Consider the following 22,371-nt stretch of genomic DNA (forward strand, 5'->3'; position numbering starts at 1 on the left):
CTGGACCTTTGGGGTTTGATACCCTGACGGCCCCCTAGAGCTCATGACTTTCCCTGGGTGCCTCGCTGGCCCGTCCTGCTAGGACAGGACGGATCTGGCCCAGCAGTGCGACGCCCAGACAGCGGATGTCTGAGGCCGGCCCGCCTTCCAGGCTCGCGGGAAACAACAGCTAGGATTTGGGGTCCTTGCCCCAGAGCCACACCACAAACACAGCCTTCTCACTTAGTGTCAGTCCTGTGGGGACTAGGGAAGATAAAGCAGGATGAGGATACAGAATTTCTCCAGAATCCATGCGGTTAGTGCGCACGAAGCCCACATCCTCTACGGATCTCTGTGCCCAGCACAGCGTGACTAACCCAAAGAGCACCTGTGACCCTTGACCCGGGCCCTGGGCTGAGTCTGGGCAACCCCACTACCACTCCTCCCCTGACGAATAGGAGTACCCCAGCGAGGAGACCCAGGCCCGGGCCTGCAACACTTTTAAGGTCCCATGAAACTATCTAATTTCCTTTAAAATCAGAAAATAATATGTACGTAATCCAATCTGGGTTACATTAAGCTTTATATTAGCTCGTAACACAGTCATAAAATAAAATGTTTCATCTTTTTTTTTTTTTTTTTAATGGAGGATGTAGCCTATGAAGGTAGGAGGGACAAGGGTCCACCGAAATCACAAGGGGACCCTGGCTGAAACCTCCCTGAGGTGTGTGTGCACACACCCCACAAACACACTCAGAAAGAAACAGAAATCACACTTACACCACACACCCACGTGTCACACTCTCACACACAGAGAAAACACACCCCACACAGACCTCTCCGTGGTCGGCCTTCCCGCTCTGGGCCCTGCTTGTACAACAAGCCAGAATCTTCCCGGCAGGTCCGTGTGAGTTCTGCCCACTTTCCATGCCTAGAGATCTGAAGGCTGAGGGTTGGAGTGTGGAGTCTGCTTGTCCTTTCCCTGGAAAGCCTGGGAGAGGGGGTCCCCCGTCCTTCCATCCAGGGTTATCCTGAGTCCACCAGCTGGTGCCCAGCTGGGGTTTCAGAGAAGACTCTGGCGATCTCACTGTAGGTCCCAGCACGCGCTGCTGCTCCAGGTCTAGGGGAGATCCAGCGGTCCCCACTTGAATCCTTTCCTCCGCTGTCATCCCGCGGGTTTTACTGAGCAGCTGGCTAGGGTCTGGCACTGTCCTCCTTGCTGAGGCCCCGTATTCAGTGAAACAGATGCGTTCCCACCGTCATGCCACGCGGGGTCTCCTGACGCCTCCTCGGTCCCTGTGATCACCGTGGGAAACCCGGTCGTGTCACGTACGTGTTTTGTTGTTTCTTTTCCTCGTGTCATGTTCTGTTGTTTCTTTTTTAAACAGACGATCATTCCAGGGTGATTTTGAGCCAGGTGGATGGAACCCCGTGTTCAGATTACATTAATGCTTCCTACATAGATGTAAGTCTGCCGTTTTGCTGTCTCTCCCCTCCCTCCCCTCAGCATGATGCGCACATCTGGACCATTTGAGGGCTCAGTGTGAACCATGACTTTTCTCTGGAGGGCCAGGAATTAAATTATCACAACTTTTGTGGGCCATTTGGCCATAGCACGGATGGCATGGATGGTATCAGGCCTTTCGAATTAGCATCTGTCCGGGGACTCATTTTTAAGAAGTCCAGAAGCACACGGGACATTTGTTACTGATAAAACACATTAGGAGGGACCAGTAAGACAGGTTTATGGTCAAACCATATCCACTGGATTAAGAACACACTTTAACTGAAACTTAAAAAATCATTTAACAGTAATTTTAAAATTATCATGAAAACACAGTGGAGGAGAGTTTGTATCTATTAACCAGTTAAGAATATTTAAATTGTGTGTGTGTGTGTGTGTGTGTGTCTGGGCAAGTATTAATGGAAATTCAACAGAGGGACGAGCAAAAGTAGCACAATTTCTGAAATTGCTAGTGAGTTTTCTTCCTATTTCTGTGTTTTCCAAGATTTTCGTGATTACTCTGTTACTTTCCAAACAACAATGAAATCCTTCAGCAGAGGCAATTATGAAAAACTACTGACCTGATTTTATTGTTCTAGGGTTACAAAGAGAAGAATAAATTCATTGCAGCTCAAGGTAAGCGTCTCAGTGTGACTTGCAGAGGATGATTCGGGTAAAACGATGTGGATGGCGACCGTGTCCTCATCTGATGGCCGGAATGCGGGGGCTTCGTTTCGGCTTCTTGTCCGTGTGCGGTGCTGTGTCTCTGTGGCCTGAATGCCGCCTGTACCACCTGTCCCTGCACACAAGTCTCTAATCTCATGGAGCCTCGCGACGCAAGGCGGTGCTCTGCTGACCCCGCGTGTCCTGGGAGCTGGGCAGAAGTGCTGGGCTAGAGTCTGCGTCTTTGAAAACATCCCGAGGTCTGTGCCTCTGTGTGCGAAGCCCGTAAAGCTCATTCTCTGAACAGAGCTTCGAGAACACAGACAAGTTGGAGCCTCTGGGCACTTTGTCCCCCTCTGTGCTCAGGGCCGACCGATAAGGAGTGTGGCGGGTGTGGTCATTTCTAAGTGTGGGTGTAACAGGCATGTCGGGTGCTCGTCCACACAGTGTGTAGGTGTAGACAGACAGACAGACACACCTCTTTTCCACATCTGCCTGAGTCAAAGCCAGGGCACGCAGGAGCCCAGCAGTGACCGTCTCAACGGGCTGCTTGTTAATTTAGACGCGCGCATCTCTTTCAGCTGGCTGAGCTCTGTGTGGTTCCCGCGTGATTGTTGGTTTTTTTGGGGGGAGGGGAGGCTGAGTAGCTTTTCAGATCAAGGCCATAGCCATGAGGATGCTTCAGCCCGGCAGCAGGCCCTCAGCCTTGCACACAGGCCACTTCGTGTGTGTGTGTGTGTGTGTCTGCGCTTCTGATCTGGGCTACCCTCCATCGCCCCAGGAGCCGGGGCAGGCCAACAGCAGGTGTCTTCCGCGAGAGTCGTTCAGAGAGCAGGTCCCAGAAGTCAGTGTACATCAGCGTCACTTGAGAACTTACCAGAAATGCACACTCCCTGAGAAACAGGGAAAGGCACATACGCGTACACCCAGAGGACAACAATGTTGGAAAGCCTGACAGACGTTAGCCGGCCCAGACCCAGGCTCCTCTCTCTCTCTCTTTCTCTCTCTCTCTGTCTTGTAAGCGGGGAGGACGCCCAGGGCTGAGGCGGCAGCTCCAAGGAGAGGGCCTCTTTGTCTTCCTGCTCCGCCCTCCGTGATGTGTCACTGTCTTCCTCCGGGTCACAAAATGGCTGCTGCGTCTCTGGGCGCTGTGTCTGTATTCAGGCAGGAAGGAGGGCAAAGGGCAGAGGACTTTCTTCTGGGGATGCTTTACCTTTTGTCCCGGCCGCTCCCCAGGAACACTAGCGCGTCTCCCTGGACGGCCCTGAGTAGGGCCCGCTGCAGGGGTCTGGGACACGGGCAGGGGGTCAGACACGGAGGGCGGGTCGGCCGGCCTGCAGTGTGTGTGTGTGTGTGTGTGTGTGAGACGCACGGACACCTGTGCCGTTCTGGAGTGGGCTCTGGTCTCCGCAGAGACGAGCCCCAGAGTGGGCACAAGCCGCTGTGAGTCGCAGGCTGACCCGAGCCTCATCTGAATACCCTTTCCTGCTTGTGCACAGCGTCACCCCCACACGCACTTGCGTAGCCCCCCAGGACTCCCAGCCCCAGCAGGGCAGCGGGTGTGGTGCTGCGGTGGACCGGGGGGTGGGGGAAGCGGCAGACCTCCGGGTCGGCTGAGCAGCGCTTTCGTGCCTCGGAGCAGCCGGCAGTGGTGGCCTCCCCGGGGCCCCACAGCCAGGGTGACGGGGGCTGGGACCCCCAGGGACCCTCTTCAGGTCTGACTTTGAGATCGTCCCCTATCGACAGGCCCCAAACAGGAGACGGTCAACGACTTCTGGAGAATGATCTGGGAGCAGAAGTCCGCCACCATCGTCATGCTGACGAACCTGAAAGAAAGGAAAGAGGTGAGCTTGGCCTTCCGACTCACAGAGGACGCTCTCGTAGCTTCTGGGGCTTCGCTGGGGGCCGTGCTCACCACATCCTTTTCCTATTCCTCTCCCTTATCACCACAGAAGAAGAAGAGAAAAAAACAAAAAGCCAAAAACCCACCAGTGGCTCATAGCAATTTTATCTTGAAATAAATGTGCTGTGTCCCCAGCATCTCCCTGCTCTAGACCGTGACACAGAAATGTCACGCTGTTCATCCTTTCCTCAGCCAAGGGTCCCTGGTCAGCCAACTGCTCTCACGCCTTGGTGGGAGCCACAGACCTCAGGGATGAGAGGCTCAGCGTGTCGGGCTGGTGGTATGGTGGGCCTCAGACTAGAATTAAAGATGAATTTCCTGCTTCTCACCCAGACGAGAGAAATGCGTTGGGAAAACAAGGCGCATTGAAGGCATGTCACTCGTCATCCCTGTGTGAGGTTTTCTAAAGTAAAACGGGATGTACGTACTTTATACGAACTTGAAACCTCTAGAAAGAAGAAGGATAAACGGATTCACTTCCTAAACGTGACAGATGTTCCTTCGCGTCCACTCTCCTGGACAGACAGTGCAGGGTAGGGGCGGTGCGTGCTGTGAACCAGCTCACAAACCCTGGCCCCCACGATTTCGGTCCCCCTGGGCAGAGCAGATGCCAAACAGAAAGCAGATCAAGGTAAACTGTGTCAGAAGGTGACATAAAAATAGCAGGGGGCCAGGGCCAGTGTGGGGCAGGGAGGGCTCCGAGGGGTGGGGGGCATGCCAGGCCTTCTTTGTGCCGTCTAGCCCTTTCCTTCTTACCCTGGGAATAAGGCAGAGCACCGCGTGAGTGTGGCTTCGGGGGCAGGAAGGAGACCCGGAGAGGGAGGACCCCTCCGTGGGTGTGGGTCAAGGCAGGGCCCGGAGTGGCCCCGTGTCTCCAAGGCTGGAGGGAACTTGACCAAACGCAGCCCAAGAGAGGCAGCCCCCTGGCAGGGTGATGGGACCATGAGGCCAGGAGTGATCTGCCGGGCCCGTAGCCATGCCGGGAGGAGGACAGCGAGAAATGCGTTGGGGAACCGGGCTCGGGCCTCTGAGGGGAGGCCGAGACAGGGGCCCGTGGCAGGCTTCTCAGCAGAAAGCAGGGCCTGAGTTACAGAAAGTGAGCTCGCTCTCCAGAGTAGAAGAATTGGAGGCTAAAAGGAGACGTGCTAGGCATGGGGAGACTGTTCTAGCATGTTCCAGTGTGCGGGTCAGAACAAAGTGGTGGCAAGCAGGTGGAGAGGAAGGGCCAGCATGCTGGGAGACCTGTGTCCTGCTGGTCCCTGCCGTTCCCCACCCCAGCCCGGCTGTCACTCACTGGCCTGGGACCCAGGCAGCTAGGCTCAGGCTGTGCACTTTGAGACGGAAGTCGTGGTCGGGGCCAGGGGAGCTCAGCTGGGTCTCAAGGGGGACACTGGTCTGCGGACAGGACAGGCAGGGAAGAGCCCCTCCCGGTGCCACCTTCACTAACTTGTTTCATACGTACCAAGTGGCACAGGAAAAAGCCTCCAGTTACCATTTCCTGTTGAGTAGGATGGGGTTTTTGTTTTGTTTCCAAGGGGAAACAACAAGGGGGTTGGGACTGGGCTGGAGAGGGCCACCCCCTTCGCACGAGTGAATCCTGCCCTGTGGGGGGAAAGAGTGACAGGAGTCAGGGGATTTGAAGCAGGCAGGCTGAACCCTTCCCACGCTCCGAGCAGATGCCTGGTCAGGACCCAGCCCCCAAAGAGAAGGAGGACGTTGCTCTGGGAGCCCCGGGGTGCCCTGGGACCGGCAGCCTTCCTCCTGCCACTTGAGCAGCACGGGGATGCGGGGGTGAGGAGGAGGGCTTGTTTCCAAACAGGAGACCCAGTGAGACCAGCACAGGAGCGGCGGGTCTCAGAGTGCGCCCCCATTTCCTGCACAGGCGTCCTGTTGCCATGTCACTGGACATTTTCTCTCTGATCTGTCTCCGAAGCCTCCTACTGGATTTTTCCATTTCTGTGACTCAGAGCTGGCCAGCTTCTTTATCTTGATTTTCACCATTTCAGATGAGATCATTTCTCAATAGAGTTCCCTTTTCTTACTTGCTTACACTTCTGTTGTCCTCTCCCTGGCTTCAACATTCTGGCGAAAGGTTGTGAAATGCAGTTGCTCCAACATCTCATGATCTGACCAGAGGGAGGGGACCGTGGCCGCAGCGGGACCAGGAGGCCGAGGCCGAGGGTGGAGAAGCTTCCCCACACACAGCCCTGCGGGGGACCCTAGACTCAACCCTCAGGCCCAAGCGAGGGCCTTTCAAGGGAAGCATCTCAAGCGGTCCTGGAGGGTCCCCAGCGGTTCAGGAATGGCCCAAACCAGCACCTTTGAGGTTCCGATTCTCCTCGGGGTGCTTCAGAGATGTCCTGGAGGAGGGAGGAGACAATGTCCTGTTAGGACCGCGTCCCTTCGCTCTCCTGTGTCCTGTGCTCACAGCGGCCTCTTCCGCTTTAGGCTGCAGGTTCACAGTCTCCACGTGTAGCCACCGGAAGTCCAGAGGGAGGGCCGGTACCGAGATGGGCCTCTGTGTGCAGGGAACCTGTCCTCTGCGGGCGCCTGCTTCAGCCAGAGCACCGACTCGGGACTGCCCCCCACCAGCTGCACGGCCTTGCATTCTTGGCCCTTCCCCAGCTCCGGGAACCGCCTGAGGGAACCTGGTGTGTGCCGATGGCCGGGCTGGGGGCACCCCCAGACCTGGTTATCTCTGTGCAACCATCCCATGCAGGAGAAGTGCTCGCAGTACTGGCCGGACCAGGGGTGCTGGACCTACGGGAACATCCGCGTGTGCGTGGAGGACTGCGTGGTTCTGGTAGATTACACGATCCGGAAGTTCTGCGTACAGTCCGTAAGCGCTTCCAGTTACTGGCCTTCTGGAAAGGCCGTCCTGCAAGAGAGCAGTGTCAGGAGCAAATGGGTGTCTATTTTCTTTAATATGAAGACTTGTCCCCCCACCGGTGCTGTAGGAACTCTTGCTGAGTGGGGGCTGGGAAGGGCCAAGCGCAGGGAGGAGATGGGGTCGGGCTTAGTGGACTGAGGACGTGGATCTACGCAGGGGGGAGACCGGTGCCCAGGGGTCTGCAGACAGCTCCGGGCCCCGTCACCATCTTGGGTGGAGGAAGTTGTCACTTGAGGGAGGGGCACCAGGACTGGCGGTTCTCGCCCAGTAGCATGATGTCATTTCACACGCCGAAGTGGTAAGGTGGGATTTTTTTTTAACAGTCTCAAAAGTATTTCTGTAACGTCCTCAGTGTTTGTCATACTTATTTCCTGCTTGTCCCCGCCCCATCCCTGCCTAAAAGAATGCAAGGCATTCTTCCATACAGATGCCTGTGTCCGGAACAGATGAGCAGAGATCTAAGAAACGTGTATATATATATATATATAGAAAGGGAAAAACAGAAGGTCATGGTGTCAGGAGTCAGAGGAAGTGGGGTTGGCATCGTGAGCTGCGCGATGAGGTTTCTAGAAGCCACAGCAAAGAAGGGAAGAGGATGAGCTGTATCGTTTTTTACTGTCCCCTGCTTGTGTCCCTCACGGTCACACGGACACATGCACGCGCCCCTGCGTGTGCACCAGCTAGCGCTCCGTGATCTGGGTCAGAGAGCCGCGCTCACAGGCCGTGGGTGGGCTGGCCAGCCACATCATCTTCTCCCTCCAAATGAAGACACCGTGGGGCATGGAAGGGCGCGCTGCTGCGGGAAGGAAGTGGGGTTGCCAGCCCCGCGGGGACGTGGCCGCCCGGCTCGCAGTGGGGGCTGGGAGCCCGAGGGCCAGCTTCTGGCTGTGTCCGGCTGTCCGGGGCCAACCTGCCATGGGCCTGAGACAGGCTGCAGGTCGCGCTCTGCCAGTCTTGCACACAGGGAGCGCGCCACCGGCGTCCTCCTTGCGGCCCAGGGTCTAGACGGTGGGGTGGGGTACGGGCTCGGGAGGGAGCGTCCGCAGAGAGTGGTGTTGGGGGAGGGGTCTTACCCCCACTCACACCCCCATCCCCCGCAGCAGCTCCCCGATGGCTGCAAAGCCCCGCGGCTCGTCTCCCAGCTGCACTTCACTAGCTGGCCCGACTTCGGAGTGCCTTTCACCCCCATCGGGATGCTGAAGTTCCTCAAGAAGGTCAAGGCCCTCAACCCCGCCCACGCCGGGCCCGTCGTGGTCCACTGTAGGTACGTCTGCGTGGGGCCGGCGTGGGTCATGCCCCATGGGCCGCTGCCGGCGTGGGCAGAAGGGCAGGCGGGGCAGAATGAAGCAGCCTCTCCTCACCGGGAACTGAAGCGACACCTCAGAGACCCCCTTGGGGTGAGAGTTGGTGGCCCACTCCGTGAGAGCAGAACCCTTTCCTTAGCGGCATCTGAGGGGGAACCACAATACCCAGCACAGACAAAAGCCAAGAGACCAGGTAGAGGGAGCTAGCGGGGCTCTGGGCAGGTTCCCTTGGCCTCCCCTCCCCTGCCCCCAGAGACCCCCAAGTCACCTCTGAGGATAGAGCTGGAAACCACACTTCTGTGGGGAGCCCCTGTCTTGAGACAAGAGTGCTCAGAGGGGCTGGGGGCCACGGTCCAGACCCAGTGAATAGCAGCCCCGGGCAGCCTTCCAGGGCCGGACGTCTGAAGGCCTGGCTCTGTGGTCTGGGCTGCCCCATCTCCTGCCAGCCACGTTCTCCCCCTCTGCAGTGGGAGGGACCATCCTGGAGGGCCCTGGACTTGCCCCGGGGGTGAACTTCGCACAAAGCTAAGATCGGCGTAAGCCGTCCACACTGTGATTATTCTCTTGGGTTGTGGAAAAGCAGCTTCTGAAAGTGAGCCGTTTTTCCTGAGCAAGTTGTCCTCTGTCTTTGCACACCTTGGTGTCCCTGGTGATTTTCGTACTGAGCTTTCATTTCTTCTGAAACTCGTGGAGCCATAGAGGCAGGGCATAAATTATCCCCTCTGTGTCTTACATCTCCATGCCCCGTTTGGCTTCTGGTGCAGAAGGTCATGTCCGAGAAAAGGCCTTGGACTTGGAGTTGGTAGACTGGCCTGTGCCCACTCTGGCTTTGGAGACAAAAGCAGAAAGATGAAGAGTGCTCCCTTGCCAGACTCCCCATCCTCCCAGTGGGTGATTGGTTAGAACCTGCAGACAGTTTGGAGATCAAAGGGGAAAGCCTTGTCATCCTGGTAGGGAGTCCTGGACCTGCCCCTTGGGAGATGAGGGACCCTGGGGCAGCCGTGCATTTAGTGAGGTGGCGTCTAGGATCACAGGGGCCGGCCCTGTCAGCCCCGTGCAGGAGCTGTACTGGGGCGGGACCTGCGGGCCCGTCCTGCTCGGCCCCAGCCTGGGGTCCTTGTCGGCCACTCCTGTTCTTGCCCAGACTTCACGGAAGCCAGAGTCTCCTGGTGGCTTCCTCCGAACACCTGTGTGATGGAGTCAGAGCATCTGGATCATGTGTGCAGGTGCCTTCTGTCCTTTGTCCCCTTTCCCAACGACCTTGCCTGTAATGGCCAAAACAGGTGTAATCAGGGTGACAGCCCGGGGAGCCGGGCCCTCCCTCCTCGAGGCGGGGGCAGGCCTGGGGAAGAGCCTGAATCCCCACCCAGGGACTTCCAAGACCCATCGGAGATCCGGACCCTGCTGCGGCAGAGACCGTGGGGACTTGGGTAGTCTGTCTTCAGGATCCAGAATCCGAGCCGGAGAAGTCATGGCAGGAGGGGCCCTACAAGACCCTTCCCGCTGCTGCCTCTCCCTGGCTCAGGCTTCGGTGGTGGCTGGCCGCTGCGCTCCGGGTAGTGGGCATGGGGGGAGGATAAAGAAAAGGCCTCTGGGTTTGGGTCAGGGCTGGTTACAGGGAGCAGGCTCAGTCCTGCTTTGTCCCGATCTGTCCAGGTCTGTCAGTGGGGATGGAAAGCAGGGAGACCTTAGGGAATGACCACACTCCTTCTTCTGCTTACTTCCTCCCCACCTCAGGGCCCCAGGACCTGCACTTGCCATTTATCTTCTTTTCATGCCGGGTCCCCCTCTGTGGCCTCGAGTCTCTGCCTTTGCTGTTGAACATGCAGTTGTCTCCCTGTGGCAATGTTTTACTTCCTCCTGGCTCCCGTGGCTCCTGGGTGCTCTGGCCTTCTTTTATGTTCTGTTCGGCCACCACCGCAGTTTTAGTATCTGGGAAGTGGGAGGAGGGGCACCCTCCGTCTCTGGCTTCCCCAGGTCCCTCTCCTCCCTGGTGGGTCCTTCCCCTCCCAAGCCGAGGCCCCTGTGAGCCGCCCCGGATGGTGTGGGCCGATGGGCGGTTCTGGAAGCCTGCCTGACTGTAGTCATGTGATGACAGGAATTCCTGCCAAAGGGTACAGGCCTGCCAGGAACTGGCAGGGTGGGGGAGAAGGCTCATGCTGGCTGGACCGCCCTCCCCTTCCCAGGGACTCGGGGTGGAGATGACTTCACGTCCTGCCTCCAACTTCGTCCTCACACGGGAGCTCCTCAGCTCTGAGCCGTGTCGGGCCCGGGGCTCTGGCTCTTCCTGGTTTCCATCCCCGCTGACACACTCGTCCGGAACAACCTTCTCTGCCGGAGTCCTCTTAGGAACCGCATCCCCATGGAGGCCGCCCAAGGGACCCCCTGGCCTCAGCCTTTTCCTGGGGCACCAGCGAGGCCCCTGTCCCAGCGACGAGGCGGCCTCTCCTGCGTGCACCCTGGGCCAGGCGAGGGGTCCCGTGAGCGGCCCGGGGCCCCTGACTGCCTTGCACTAGGCGATTTTGTGTCCTCCTTCAATTGGGCAGGCATCTCACGGGGCTCTGCATCCGTAAGAGCTAAGACTCCCCAAAGGGCACCTCGTGTTTGACCTGCTTTGCCCCCTGAGAGGAGGGGTCTGGCCCGGAAGAGCGTCTTCACAGCTGTTCTCGGCCAGACTCGGAGACTAACTAGAAAGCGCAGTCTCTCCCCCCGACCCTCCCAAAGGGAAAACTTCACTCTTGAAGTTGTGAGTCTTTGTTAGAGAGTGGACCCCGCAGCCCCACACCGACTTTTGCGACAGAGGTTAAAGCTGCAGGGGCCGGAGGGGGCAGGCCCGCTCTCACCACAGACGCTGCGCACACCAGGCCGCCCCACCAGGGTTTACTCGTTCAGCGAGGGTTGGCTGAGCGCCGCCGAGTGCCTGCTCTGTCCTGGGCACCGGGGAACAAACATGCACGGCCCCGCCATCTGGGGGAGACCCACCCGGGACAGCAGGTGGGGGAGGGCAGACCCAAGGTCCCGGAGGCACTGTGGGGCGTGCGTCGGGAGGGCAGGAAAGTCAAACCCAAGAATCTAGTCGGGCCGCTTCCTAGCCAGGAGACGGCTCCGCGGAGACCCTCCTTCTCGTGCCAGAGAGCACGAGCCGGTGCCTCCCCTTCCGGCTGACCTTGGCTCAAGAGCCCGCCGACCTAGCCTGGGAACCCCCTTTTTGTAAAGAACCTGGAAGAGCCTGTTCAAGTGTGACATTTCAGAAAATCCACTTACACACGGGACACCACGATAGCATTTGGCACCAGAAGAAGACGACTCGCACAGCGTCAGGGGCAGCTGCTACAACAGCTCACTCCGATGCTCCTTTTAACAGTGTCTGTAGTTCTTAGAGGAGGATTTGGGATAATTTCACTGAGGCTATGGTGCCCTCTGGTGGCTGTGCCCAGGATTTGCTCTTTATCGATGGAGGAAAGGGGGTGTTGAGGGCTGGGGTGGGAGACCCCCAGGGGTGGGCAGGGCTGTCCTCCTGTCCCGGCGCACAGGTAGGTCAGCTCTGCAGTCCCGTCATGTGCTGCGGGCGGGGTGGTGTGCTCTGGGCCTCACGATGGGGCATCTCCCCTTTTCCCGAAAGCGCTGGCGTGGGCCGGACGGGCACCTTCATCGTGATCGATGCCATGATGGACATGATGCACAGCGAGCAGAAGGTCGATGTCTTTGAATTCGTGTCCAGAATTCGCAACCAGCGCCCTCAGATGGTGCAAACGGATGTAAGTAGCGCCTTTCCCCGGCCCCACGCCCGTCCTGGTGTGAGCGGTACAGAGCGAACCCAGAGCCCTGGGCCACCCCCAAACCACACGACTGTCCCCGATGCGGCGCAAGTAAAACAGAGCCTGGTGGGGACCCCACGCTCAAAGTGCCAGCTGACCTAGTCCCCTTCCTCGACGCCATAAACGGTCATGGTAAATGGCTGTCAGCATGACGGCCCCCAGACCTCCTTCCCCAGGCAGTGCGCGCAGGAGGGAAAGCCCCCAGGGACAGCAGGGCGCACGCGAGGTGCTGGGTGCTCCCGGTGTCCCTGCAGATGCAGTACACGTTCATCTACCAAGCCTTACTGGAGTACTACCTCTACGGGGACACCGAGCTGGACGTGTCCTCCCTGGAAAAGCACCTGCAGACGTTACACAGCACTGCCGCCCACTTCGACAAGATCGGGCTGGAGGAGGAGTTCCGGGTACGTGCGCACGGACCCCAGGGGAAGACGGCCGCCGGGTCGGAGGGACCGCCTTCGATCACTGCCCTCCTGTTGGACCCCAGAAAAAGCAGGGTGGCTGCCCCGGCCGGGACGTAGGGGGAAGAACAATCAGGGGCTTTGAGACGGGAGCAGCAACCCGCGTGGGGGAGGGTGCGTGCCCACGGATTTGTTTCCCCAGATTCGGGAAACAGCTGGAGGCGGAGAAAGATGAACAGGTACCCTTGAGAAAGGGGCCGGTGCGGGGCTGCGGGGTTCGCTCGCGAGTGTCAGTGTTGTGACCGCGTGGTTCTTGGCTGCAGAAACTGACCAATGTCCGGATCATGAAGGAGAACATGAGGACGGGCAACCTGCCTGCGAACATGAAGAAGGCCAGGGTCATCCAGATCATCCCCTGTAAGGCAGCCCCGGGCAATTTCAGCCCTCGGGGCAGGCGGGATTGGGGTCGGCACCCGGTAGAAGTCTTTTTTTTTTTTTTTTCCCATTTAATTTATTTTTTCAGCGTAACAGTATTCATTCTTTTTGCACAACACCCAGTGCTCCATGCAAAACGTGCCCTCCCCATTACCCACCACCTGTTCCCCCAACCTCCCACCCCTGACCCTTCAAAACCCTCAGGTTGCCCCAAGCTCCCACCCCTGACCCTTCAAAACCCTCAGGTTGTTTTTCAGAGTCCATAGTCTCTTATGGTTCGCCTCCCCTCCCCAATGTCCATAGCCCGCTCCCCCTCTCCCAATCCCACCTCCCCCCAGCAACCCCCAGTTTGTTTTGTGAGATTAAGAGTCATTTATGGTTTGTCTCCCTCCCAATCCCATCTTGTTTCATTTATTCTTCTCCTATCCCCCTACCCCCCCATGTTGCTTCTCCATGTCCTCATATCAGGGAGATCATATGATAGTTGTCTTTCTCCGATTGACTTATTTCACTAAGCATGATACGCTCTAGTTCCATCCACGTCGTCGCAAATGGCAAGATTTCATTTCTTTTGATGGCTGCATAGTATTCCATTGTGTATATATACCGGTAGAAGTCTTTGACCAGCCACTTCCGTGAGCCAGGGCCCCAGGGCAAGACACCCTCTGGGCCTGCGGTTAAGGGCTCCTGGGGGTGACGGTGAGGGGTGGGAAGAGAAGCAAGGACAGGTGACCCAGACAGTCCTCAGTGTCAGACGGGCGGCTCGTGATATGAGACATAGATGACGGGAGAGGGAGCAGTTCCTGGAAGTGGAGAGATTTGCTTTGGCCATGACTCTGGGGCCACCCAATTCCCATGTCATCCAGTCATCCCCAAGCCTGTCCATGAGGGAGGGGGTCTTGCTCCAGGCCTAGGGGAGGTGGGAAACGGGCAGGGGTGCCGTCAGGACCCTAGCCTACGGAGGTCCCGGGTAAGGGGGAGGAAGGATGCCTAGGTTTGTTGAGGGGGGAAGCCGACATCTTCACAGGGATCAGAGGAGCTGCAGGAAAGGAAGAGAGAGGGTCTGCTTTGAGGAGAGGGAGCGCCTCATGGCAGGTGGACCCCAGGCCCCGGACATGCCCTCGTGGTCACTGAGCATCCAAAGCGCACTGGGGCTGGATGAAGCCTGCCGCAGCCTCAGATCCCGGCTTCCTGGTGGCTGTGGCCACCACTCCAGGCCACCTGCCTGGCCACACTCCTTTCCCTCCTGAAATGTGATTTTTTTTTTTAAGATTTTATTTATTTATTTGACAGACAGAGATCACAAATAGGCAGAGAGGCAGGGAGAGAGAGGGAGAAGCAGGCTCCCTGCTGAGCAGAGAGCCCCATGCAGGGCTCGAGCCCAGGACCCTGGGACCATGACCTGAGCCGAAGGCAGAGGCTTTAACCCACTGAGCCACCCAGGCACCCCTGAAATGCGATATTCTTAAGGCTCCTATTGTGGTATGAATTACTTCAATTCATGACAAATGAAAATGTTCACCGCAATATTTTCAGAGCTTTCTTTCCTACCAAAACATAATTTTCTGGGCCAATTTAATTAACCTATTTTATAAAGTAAACCTTCCAGGGACTTGATTGACGGAGCAATTTTATTCATAAGTTTTGTATTTCGGAAGCCAGTAGCAGCACGCCGGAGTTTGCGCGGCAGGGCTGGCGTGCTGCTCACTGAAGGCACGTCCTGTTTCGTAGATGACTTCAACCGGGTAATCCTCTCCATGAAAAGGGGTCAGGAATACACAGACTACATCAACGCCTCGTTTATAGATGTAAGTACAGGGGTCCCTGGACGTGCTTTGCGAAGATGCTTGTTTCCTTCGTCTGTGATCACAGGGACTCCTAATTAACTGCTTTCGACAATCAGAAAGGAATCCTGAAATCCAAAAGATTTTGTTAGCAGAATGACTTGCGTGGGAAAAAAAAAAAAAAGAAGGGATAATGAATTTTGGGAACAGAGAGCGTAGGCGCCCTGCTAAGTAATTTGCTAGTTTCCGTTGTGTTTTTAAGTCACAGCGATTTTTCCGTTCTATCCCTAATACGCTCGGGTCACCCCCTGGCACTGCGTGGCTCTCTGTTCTACACTGTCTCCGACCTGCTCCACGGGGACAACGTGCTTGTGTGTTCAGGGCATGGTCACCGGCTGTCTCCACGCACGGTGGCGTTCGCCGAGGAATGGGTGGGAAAGGACACGGCGGCCGAGTGTGCGTCAGAGCTCCCCTTTGTGGATGAGAAAACTGTGCCGGAGCTCGCTTGGGCTGTGTGGGGGAACTGGGCTTGAATTCATTTCCTCTAAGTCCACACCCAGTCCACCCCCACGAGGCTAACTGAGCCGAAACACAGAAAGATGGGGGAGCAGAGCCACGGGTGCTGTCGCAGGGGGCCGATGGGTGTGTGTGTGTGGCTCACCGTACCCGGGTGCTGCAGGGGAGAGAGCGGGCGCCCTGACCCGTCACACGGTGCACGTGTGCATGCGTGCCTGCTGGGGCTCGGCGCAGCCGGGGAAGCCAGAGGATGCTCTCCATGCTCGGGCCCTGGGCTCTCCTAAGCCAACCCCTGCACCTGCACAGGGACCAGCATGAGAGGAGGTCAGACTCTGATCTCTGTCCCCTGTTCCAAGGGCTACCGACAAAAGGACTACTTCATCGCGACCCAGGGGCCGCTGGCGCACACAGTGGAGGACTTCTGGAGGATGGTGTGGGAGTGGAAGTGCCACACGGTCGTGATGCTGACGGAGGTCCAGGAGAGAGAGCAGGTCAGCGGCGCGCGTGGCTGGCCTGGCCCGTGGGGGGGCGGTGTGCACCCGTGGCAGGCCAGCCCGCCGGCGGTTCCCTGGGATGGGCCCACCCGTGGTCAGCTGTGGAGGCCAGGCCACGGCCCAGGCGGGATACAGGCAGGAAATGGAAAAAAGATCCTGTTTGCTTAGCCGTGACCACCCACACTGGCTTTTGGTCTCACCCAACGTTTTACTTAGCCAGCCTCGCAAGTCTGTCGTTCCGTTTTCCCGCAAATGCAGATTTGATCAAAACCTGTTGAACAAAACGGGGCGCCTGGGTGGCTCAGTGGTTTAAGCTGCTGCCTTCAGCTCAGGTCATGATCTCAGAGTCCTGGGATCGAGTCCCACATCGGGCTCTCTGCTCAGCAGGGAGCCTGCTTCCCTCTCACTCTCTCTGTCTGCCTCTCTGCCTACTTATGATCTCTCTCTGTCAAATAAATAAATAAAATCTTTAAAAAAAAAAAAAAAAACCTGTTGAACAAAACAACGTTTACTCATTTTCTTCAAGCCGTAAGGACATAGACATTGACAGGGGCACCTTACGGACGGTGTCCTGGTTGAACTGGATGAGTCAGTGTTTCCCTGTCCCCAGAGCTCCGTCTGGGCCCTGTTTACTGAGTTCGGTTAACAGCACAGCAAGTGTTCATGAACCCGCTCTCCAAACGAAAACCGAACTTTGGTCTGTGATGGTCACCTCTCTGGGGGCTCGCTCAAGACAGAACCACTACTCCGGACCCGTGTTTTGATTTCTTACTTCTTTTAAAAACAGTACATTGAGTAATATTACACGTACGATTCCATCCATGTTTTTAAAGGGTACAAGTCAGCAATTTTTACCATTTATGGAGTTATGAAACGTCATCATTATTTACTTTATTTATTTCCTCCTGTTAAGTCAAATGGGCCTTGGTCAGTCTCAGAACAAACCCCCTCCCCGTGAGCAGCCAGGCCGTATTCCTTCCTCCTCCACAACCACTCCTCTACTTTCTGCTTCTGTGATTTGCCTGTTCTGGACATTTCCTGTAAATGAGATCACACGGCCTGTCTTTGTGATTGAATTCTTGTACTTAGCAGCTTTTCTAGTTTTAACCATGTGGTATCCAAAACAGGTTCTTTTTCTCTTGACGACTCGCCTTCCATTGTATGGGCCGCCTTGATTGGACATACCACACCATTTCCCATGCGTCTGCTGATGGGCATGTGGGTTGTTTCCACTCTGGGGCTATTATGAATCATGTTGGAAACGTCCATGTAGGAGTTCTTACATGGATTTGTTTTCATTTCTCTTGGGTAGACACCTCGGGGTGGAATTGCTGCGCCATATTGGAACTCTGCCTCTCGAACTCATCTGGCTGGACGTTTGAAAGAATGTCCACAGCAGCTGCCCCGTTTCATACTCCCACCAGAGTGTACAGGGTTTCCAGTTTCTCCACCAACACTTATTACTGCTGGTCTTTTTATTACTTTAAAGATGTTTTAAAATTTTATTTGTGATGGAGAGAGAACAGGGGGAGTGGCAGAGGGAGAGGGAGAAGCAGGCTCCCTGAGCTGGAAGCCCGATGCGGGGCTCGATCCCAGGACCCTGAGATCATGACCTGAGCCGAAGTCAACCGCTTAACCAACTGAGCCACCCAGGAGCCCCACTACTGATCTTTCTAAACCCTTCCTTGTGGATGTGGTCTTGGCTTTTTCAGAAATCCTCTACGTGTATGTCTTAAAGCTACTGTTCAGTTTTGCTCGCTTTCGAGCTTTCTGTAAAGGGGGTCACTACAGTGCGTATTCTTCTGGGACTTGCTTTCCACACTCAGAAGATTTCTTCTGATGCCCTCCTGCGTCGATGCCTGCGGCCGTGGCTCATTCCTCAGTATGTCCTTGTGTCTCACTGCACACAGTGCACCCTGCATCCGTTTATCTGTCCCTTCTCCTGTCACGGGCATTTGGGTCAATTGTGTTTTTTTACAAATGGTGCTACTAGTACATTCTCCTACAGTTCTCATGCCGCCCAAGGAGTAGCTGTTCCAGGGACAGAATGCAACATTGAGAGTGACAGTTGGAATTGACAGGATAGTTCCTAAAGTGGACGCTGGCAGTGGAGAAGAGAGGTCATTCATTGACTTCCCTAGTATTGTCAGGGCTCCTCGTGTTTGCTGACTGACTAGGCGTACGTACGTGTCACCCCTCCTAGGCTCTGACCGGCGTCCCTCTGATTGCTGTGAGGTCAAGCATCCCTTCATACATTTATGGACGGCATAAATCCCTCCGCGCAAGATGCCTGGCTATGCCTTTCCCCCATTTTGCTAGTGAGTTGTTTGTTCTCCTTGTGTTGACTTATAAGAATTCTTTACATATTCTTTTTTTTAAAAGATTTTATTTATTTGACAGACAGAGATCACAAAGAGGCAGAGCAGAGAGCTGAGCAGAGAGCCCGATGTGGGGCTCGATCCCAGGACCCTGGGATCATGACCCGAGCTGAAGGCAGAGGCTTTATCCCACTGAGTCCCCCAGGCGCCCCCCTTTACATATTCTTGATCCTAATCCTTTGTCAGTTGAGTGAACTACAAATATCTTGTCACTATCGATGGTATGTCTTTTCACTCTCTTGACCATGTTTGTTGATGAAGGGAAGTTCATTGTATTCTTTTAAAAAATATATTTTATTTATTTATTTGACAGACAGAAATCACAAGTAGATAGAGAGGCAGGCAGAGAAGGGGGGAAGCAGGCTCCCTGCTGAGCAGAGAGCCCGATACGGGGCTCGATCCCAGGACCCTGAGATCATGACCTGAGCGGAAGGCAGAGGCTTTAACCCACTGAGCCACCCAGGCGCCCTCATTGTGTTCTTTTTTGTTGTTGTTGTTGTTTATTTACAGCATAACAGTGTTCATTGTTTTGGCATCACACCCAGTGCTCCATGCAGTACGTGCCCTCCCTATTACCCACCACCTGGTCCCTCATTGTGTTCTAATCTGATGTCATAATCTTTGTGTTGTGGGTGGTTCACTCTTTTGAGGTCTTGTTTTTTAGTAAGTCCTTCTGTACCCCAAAAAGAAAAGATATTTTCATCTAAGGCTCTCACAGTTTTGTTTTTGACTTTCAGTCTTAACCTGTCTGGGTTTACTTTTATGAAGGTTCAAAGCTACCAGATATGGTAGTGCACGTTGTGCACTGCCCAACTCCAGGAGGGCTGGACTGTTCCTGTCAGTCCTGGTAGGGTGTGAGTCAGGGACCCACCCTTTTTCCTATATGGAAAACCAGTTTTCGCAGCTCTGTTGCTTGGACAATCTCTTCCTGTGTCCGAGTTCCGAATACACATCTGTTTCTGGCTTCCCTGGTCAATGGGTGTTAGCCGGCATTCGTAGTCGCGTTTGTTAGTGATTTACTGCGTCAGATGAGATGCGCTCAACGGTCCGAGAGCCATCCTGCTGCATAGCGTCAAACCGCTAACAGGGCATTATTTCGTGTGAGACTTAAAATTTCCTTTTATCCCCCAAGGATAAATGCTACCAGTATTGGCCGACAGAGGGCTCCGTGACTCATGGCGAAATAACAATCGAAATAAAAAGTGATACGCTTTCGGAAGCCATCAGCATACGGGACTTCCTGGTCACCTTCAATCAGGTATTGTCGCCGGTGCTGTGGGCTCTCGTAGACAGACGGCCCGAAGCGGCCGTCGGGGGCTCCTTACCACGGTCCTGGCACGACCCACACCTCAGGCTTTTCTAACTGGTGCGTTCGGATCAGTGGCCAGCGTGGTGATTAAGGTGCCCATGTCATCAAGGGGCAGATGTCCTCTAACATTCGGACCTCCGTGGTCGTGTGCGTCCTTGCCGGAGCACAAGGGAGGGAGTGGGAGCAGAGTGACCAACTCTAAGGGGCGTTCCACGGCCACAAACACCCGCTCAGGAGAAACGGCAGCAGCGGGGACAGGAGGAGGAGGGGGTGTGGATGAAGCCGCAGAGGCCTCTCCAGGCTTTTCCAGAGCGTCTGGGACAGATGGGGTCCTGGCTTCTTAGGAAAGAGACGATCCTGTTTTCTCAAGTGAAGCTGCCAGGATCCGTCCCATGTCCGGCAGGCCCTAGCGGGGGCTCTGGGGCCATCCTCTGCAAATCCTGCTCCCCACTCAGAAGGAAATTCTGCGGCCTTCTGCTCTGGGGTGCACATGGCCTACAGAGAGCATGGCCGGGACCCTCAGGCCAGCCAGAGGGGGACTGTGCCGGCTGTCGCAGGACCCTGGAGGACCCCAAGCCTGGGCCCCGGTCCCCGGGAGGGTGGATATGTCTTTGGATGGTCGGGGCTGCATGAGCAGAAACGCCCTCCCCTGCCCGCAGCCCCTGGCCCACCAGGAGGAGCAGACCCGTGTGGTCCGCCAGTTTCACTTCCACGGGTGGCCCGAGATCGGGATTCCGGCCGAGGGCAAAGGCATGATCGACCTCATCGCGGCTGTGCAGAAGCAGCAGCAACAGACGGGCAACCACCCCATCACCGTGCACTGCAGGTGAGCCGCCTGCGCCGGGGCGCCCCCTCCTGGTGTGTAGTGGGATGCAGACCCCACGCCCAGCCTGCGGCTCCCGGCCACGCCACATAGGTCCCGGAGACTTTCCCTACACAGAGAGCTTTGGGTGCCTCAATGTCATCTTAGCTACACACAGGAGACCTTGCGGGAGGAGGAGCCGGGAAATGACTCAAACACACGTTTCCACGAGGTTCTGAAGTCCTCCCCAGACCAGCCAAACATAGCTCAGACTGACCCGTTCCCAAAATTCAGCTGCTTGTGTTCGCTTTGAAAGAGGTGCCGGCTCTGGCTGATGCGCCTACACCTCCCCGTCCTCCCCCTGGGCTCCGGGAACCATCCCCGTCCTCCCCTGGGCTCCGGGAACCATCCCCGTCCTCCCCCTGGGCTCCGGGAACCATCCCTGTCCTCCAGCCAAGGCAGGGCTACGGCACGTCCTCATGGAGGGCAGATTTTTCTGGAGCCCCCGAGGACGTCCGGGCTGGGACTGCTCCCAGAGGCCTGCTGCCCACTCCAGCCCCAAGCCTTTCAACAAGGCCCGAGGAGGGACGTGTGCTCGGGGGAGTGCCTGGAGACAGCGGGCAGCGTCCCCCTCACGCTTGATAAGCGGTGTTGCAAGCGTGGAAAGGGGAATCTGGCGAAATCCAGATCCAAAGACGTGCGGACTCCAGGTCCTGGTCATGCCCCAGGAGGAGGTCCACCCCCTCCCCCATGCCAGCAGGGGGCCTTGGCCGCCACTCCAGAGCTCTCCCCAGCAGGACTTTGGGGCATTTTCATTCTCAGGGGTGCTGATTTGCTTCTAAAGCTGTACTTCCATTTCTCCTTCCACTTGTGGCTTCCGCTGGCTTTTGTGCCTGCCATTGCCCCCTTGCTCCTTGGAGCCCCCAGAGCCTGGGCTGAACTTGGAGGGTTCGGAACTCTTCACCTGGGACCGGCCTGGGTGCACTTCTGGCCTGGCCAGCAGGGGGCGCACAGAACGCGGTTTTCTGTTCCTGGGGGGCACTGTAGGCGTCCTTTGGAATAAACTAGAAATCCATTCCTTTGCGTCCTGCCTCCAGAGACCCAGACAATTTAGCACAGGGAGGGCACCGAAGAGGCAAAGGTGAACAAGTTCCACAGGGCAGAGGTGGGGACAGGTCATCGAAGGTCATCAAAACAGGTCAGAGTCAGCCCACATGCGGGACTGTGCGCCCCAAGGACTCTGGAAGAAGCCAGCCGGACCTGCCCGCTTTAGGCTCTCTTGGCTCTCCGGGGGGTGCCCGGGCTCTCTCCTGTAGGCTCATCCAGCACAGCAAGAAGACGATCATCGTAAAGGGAGCAGACCCGGATCTCCACGGCTATCTCTTGTCTAACCCTTCCTGGCAGGGGCTGCCCTCTGTCTTGCCTCACCCTTTGTGAACCAGGTCCTGTCCGAAGGCAGCCCCGAGCACAGGGGAGTCTAGTCAGAGAGGACCTCTCCCTAGTCCCGAACGAGGAGGGTCTGCAATTCTGCCAATTGGTCCTGGGGACGGCACCCTGAGAACCACCAGTCTCAGGGAGGAGGGACATTGTCGCCCTGGCTTGAAAGCTTGTAACCGGTGTCAGTCCAGCTCGAGAGACACCTTTCTGCTGCAACGGGGCAAGTTTTAGGAATTTCATGTTTCCTGACTCTTGCTCCGTGTAGATGAACCTTAGAAACCCAGACTTTGATCGCGTGCAGTGATGATGGCTTCTGCGTGGATGTGTAGGGATGGGCTGCAGGCTGCCCCTGTCTCATCCCCAAGCGTGAGTGTGCTTGTCTGCATTAAGCACTTTCCCTCCCTAGTGCTGGAGCCGGGCGAACAGGCACCTTCATAGCGCTCAGCAACATCCTGGAACGCGTAAAAGCCGAGGGCCTTTTAGACGTGTTCCAAGCTGTGAAGAGTTTGCGACTTCAGAGACCACATATGGTGCAAACCCTGGTAAGAGACGGAGCCGTGGGGATGTTTCTGGAAAGGTCACGAGTTGTCTTACATTGGATTTGATGTCTGTTTCATTAAAGGAGCTCGAGGGTGTGGGCAGGGAGGAGGGTGAGTTCCCACGGGAGAGAGCTCATGGTCCTCTGCGCAGTGAAGCTTTATGGACCCCCTTCCTTCCTCGTCTCTGCTGGGGACTGTCCCCTGGGCAGGACGTA

The 22,371-nt window shown here is 56.4% G+C and overlaps 1 protein-coding gene across 7 annotated transcripts in view; it reads left to right on the plus strand.

The window, feature by feature from the left end:
• Positions 1-22,371, plus strand: part of PTPRE (protein tyrosine phosphatase receptor type E) — a 151,810-nt gene that overhangs the window by 125,449 nt on the left and 3,990 nt on the right. For 6 of the 7 annotated variants that reach the window (XM_046026419.1, XM_046026422.1, XM_046026423.1 and 3 more), the window contains 13 exons: positions 1,368-1,444; positions 2,083-2,119; positions 3,893-3,990; positions 6,769-6,888; positions 8,040-8,203; positions 11,866-12,001; positions 12,316-12,465; positions 12,786-12,879; positions 14,629-14,705; positions 15,554-15,688; positions 19,202-19,327; positions 20,038-20,204; positions 22,024-22,159. In XM_046026419.1, the coding sequence (XP_045882375.1) occupies positions 1,368-1,444; positions 2,083-2,119; positions 3,893-3,990; positions 6,769-6,888; positions 8,040-8,203; positions 11,866-12,001; positions 12,316-12,465; positions 12,786-12,879; positions 14,629-14,705; positions 15,554-15,688; positions 19,202-19,327; positions 20,038-20,204; positions 22,024-22,159 (1,517 nt within the window). The remainder of the gene's footprint in view (positions 1-1,367; positions 1,445-2,082; positions 2,120-3,892; positions 3,991-6,768; positions 6,889-8,039; positions 8,204-11,865; positions 12,002-12,315; positions 12,466-12,785; positions 12,880-14,628; positions 14,706-15,553; positions 15,689-19,201; positions 19,328-20,037; positions 20,205-22,023; positions 22,160-22,371) is intronic. The other variant, XM_046026420.1, reaches the window with a different exon arrangement.

The sequence above is a fragment of the Meles meles genome, chromosome 13 (genome assembly GCF_922984935.1).
Source record: "Meles meles chromosome 13, mMelMel3.1 paternal haplotype, whole genome shotgun sequence".
NCBI lineage: Eukaryota > Metazoa > Chordata > Mammalia > Carnivora > Mustelidae > Meles > Meles meles.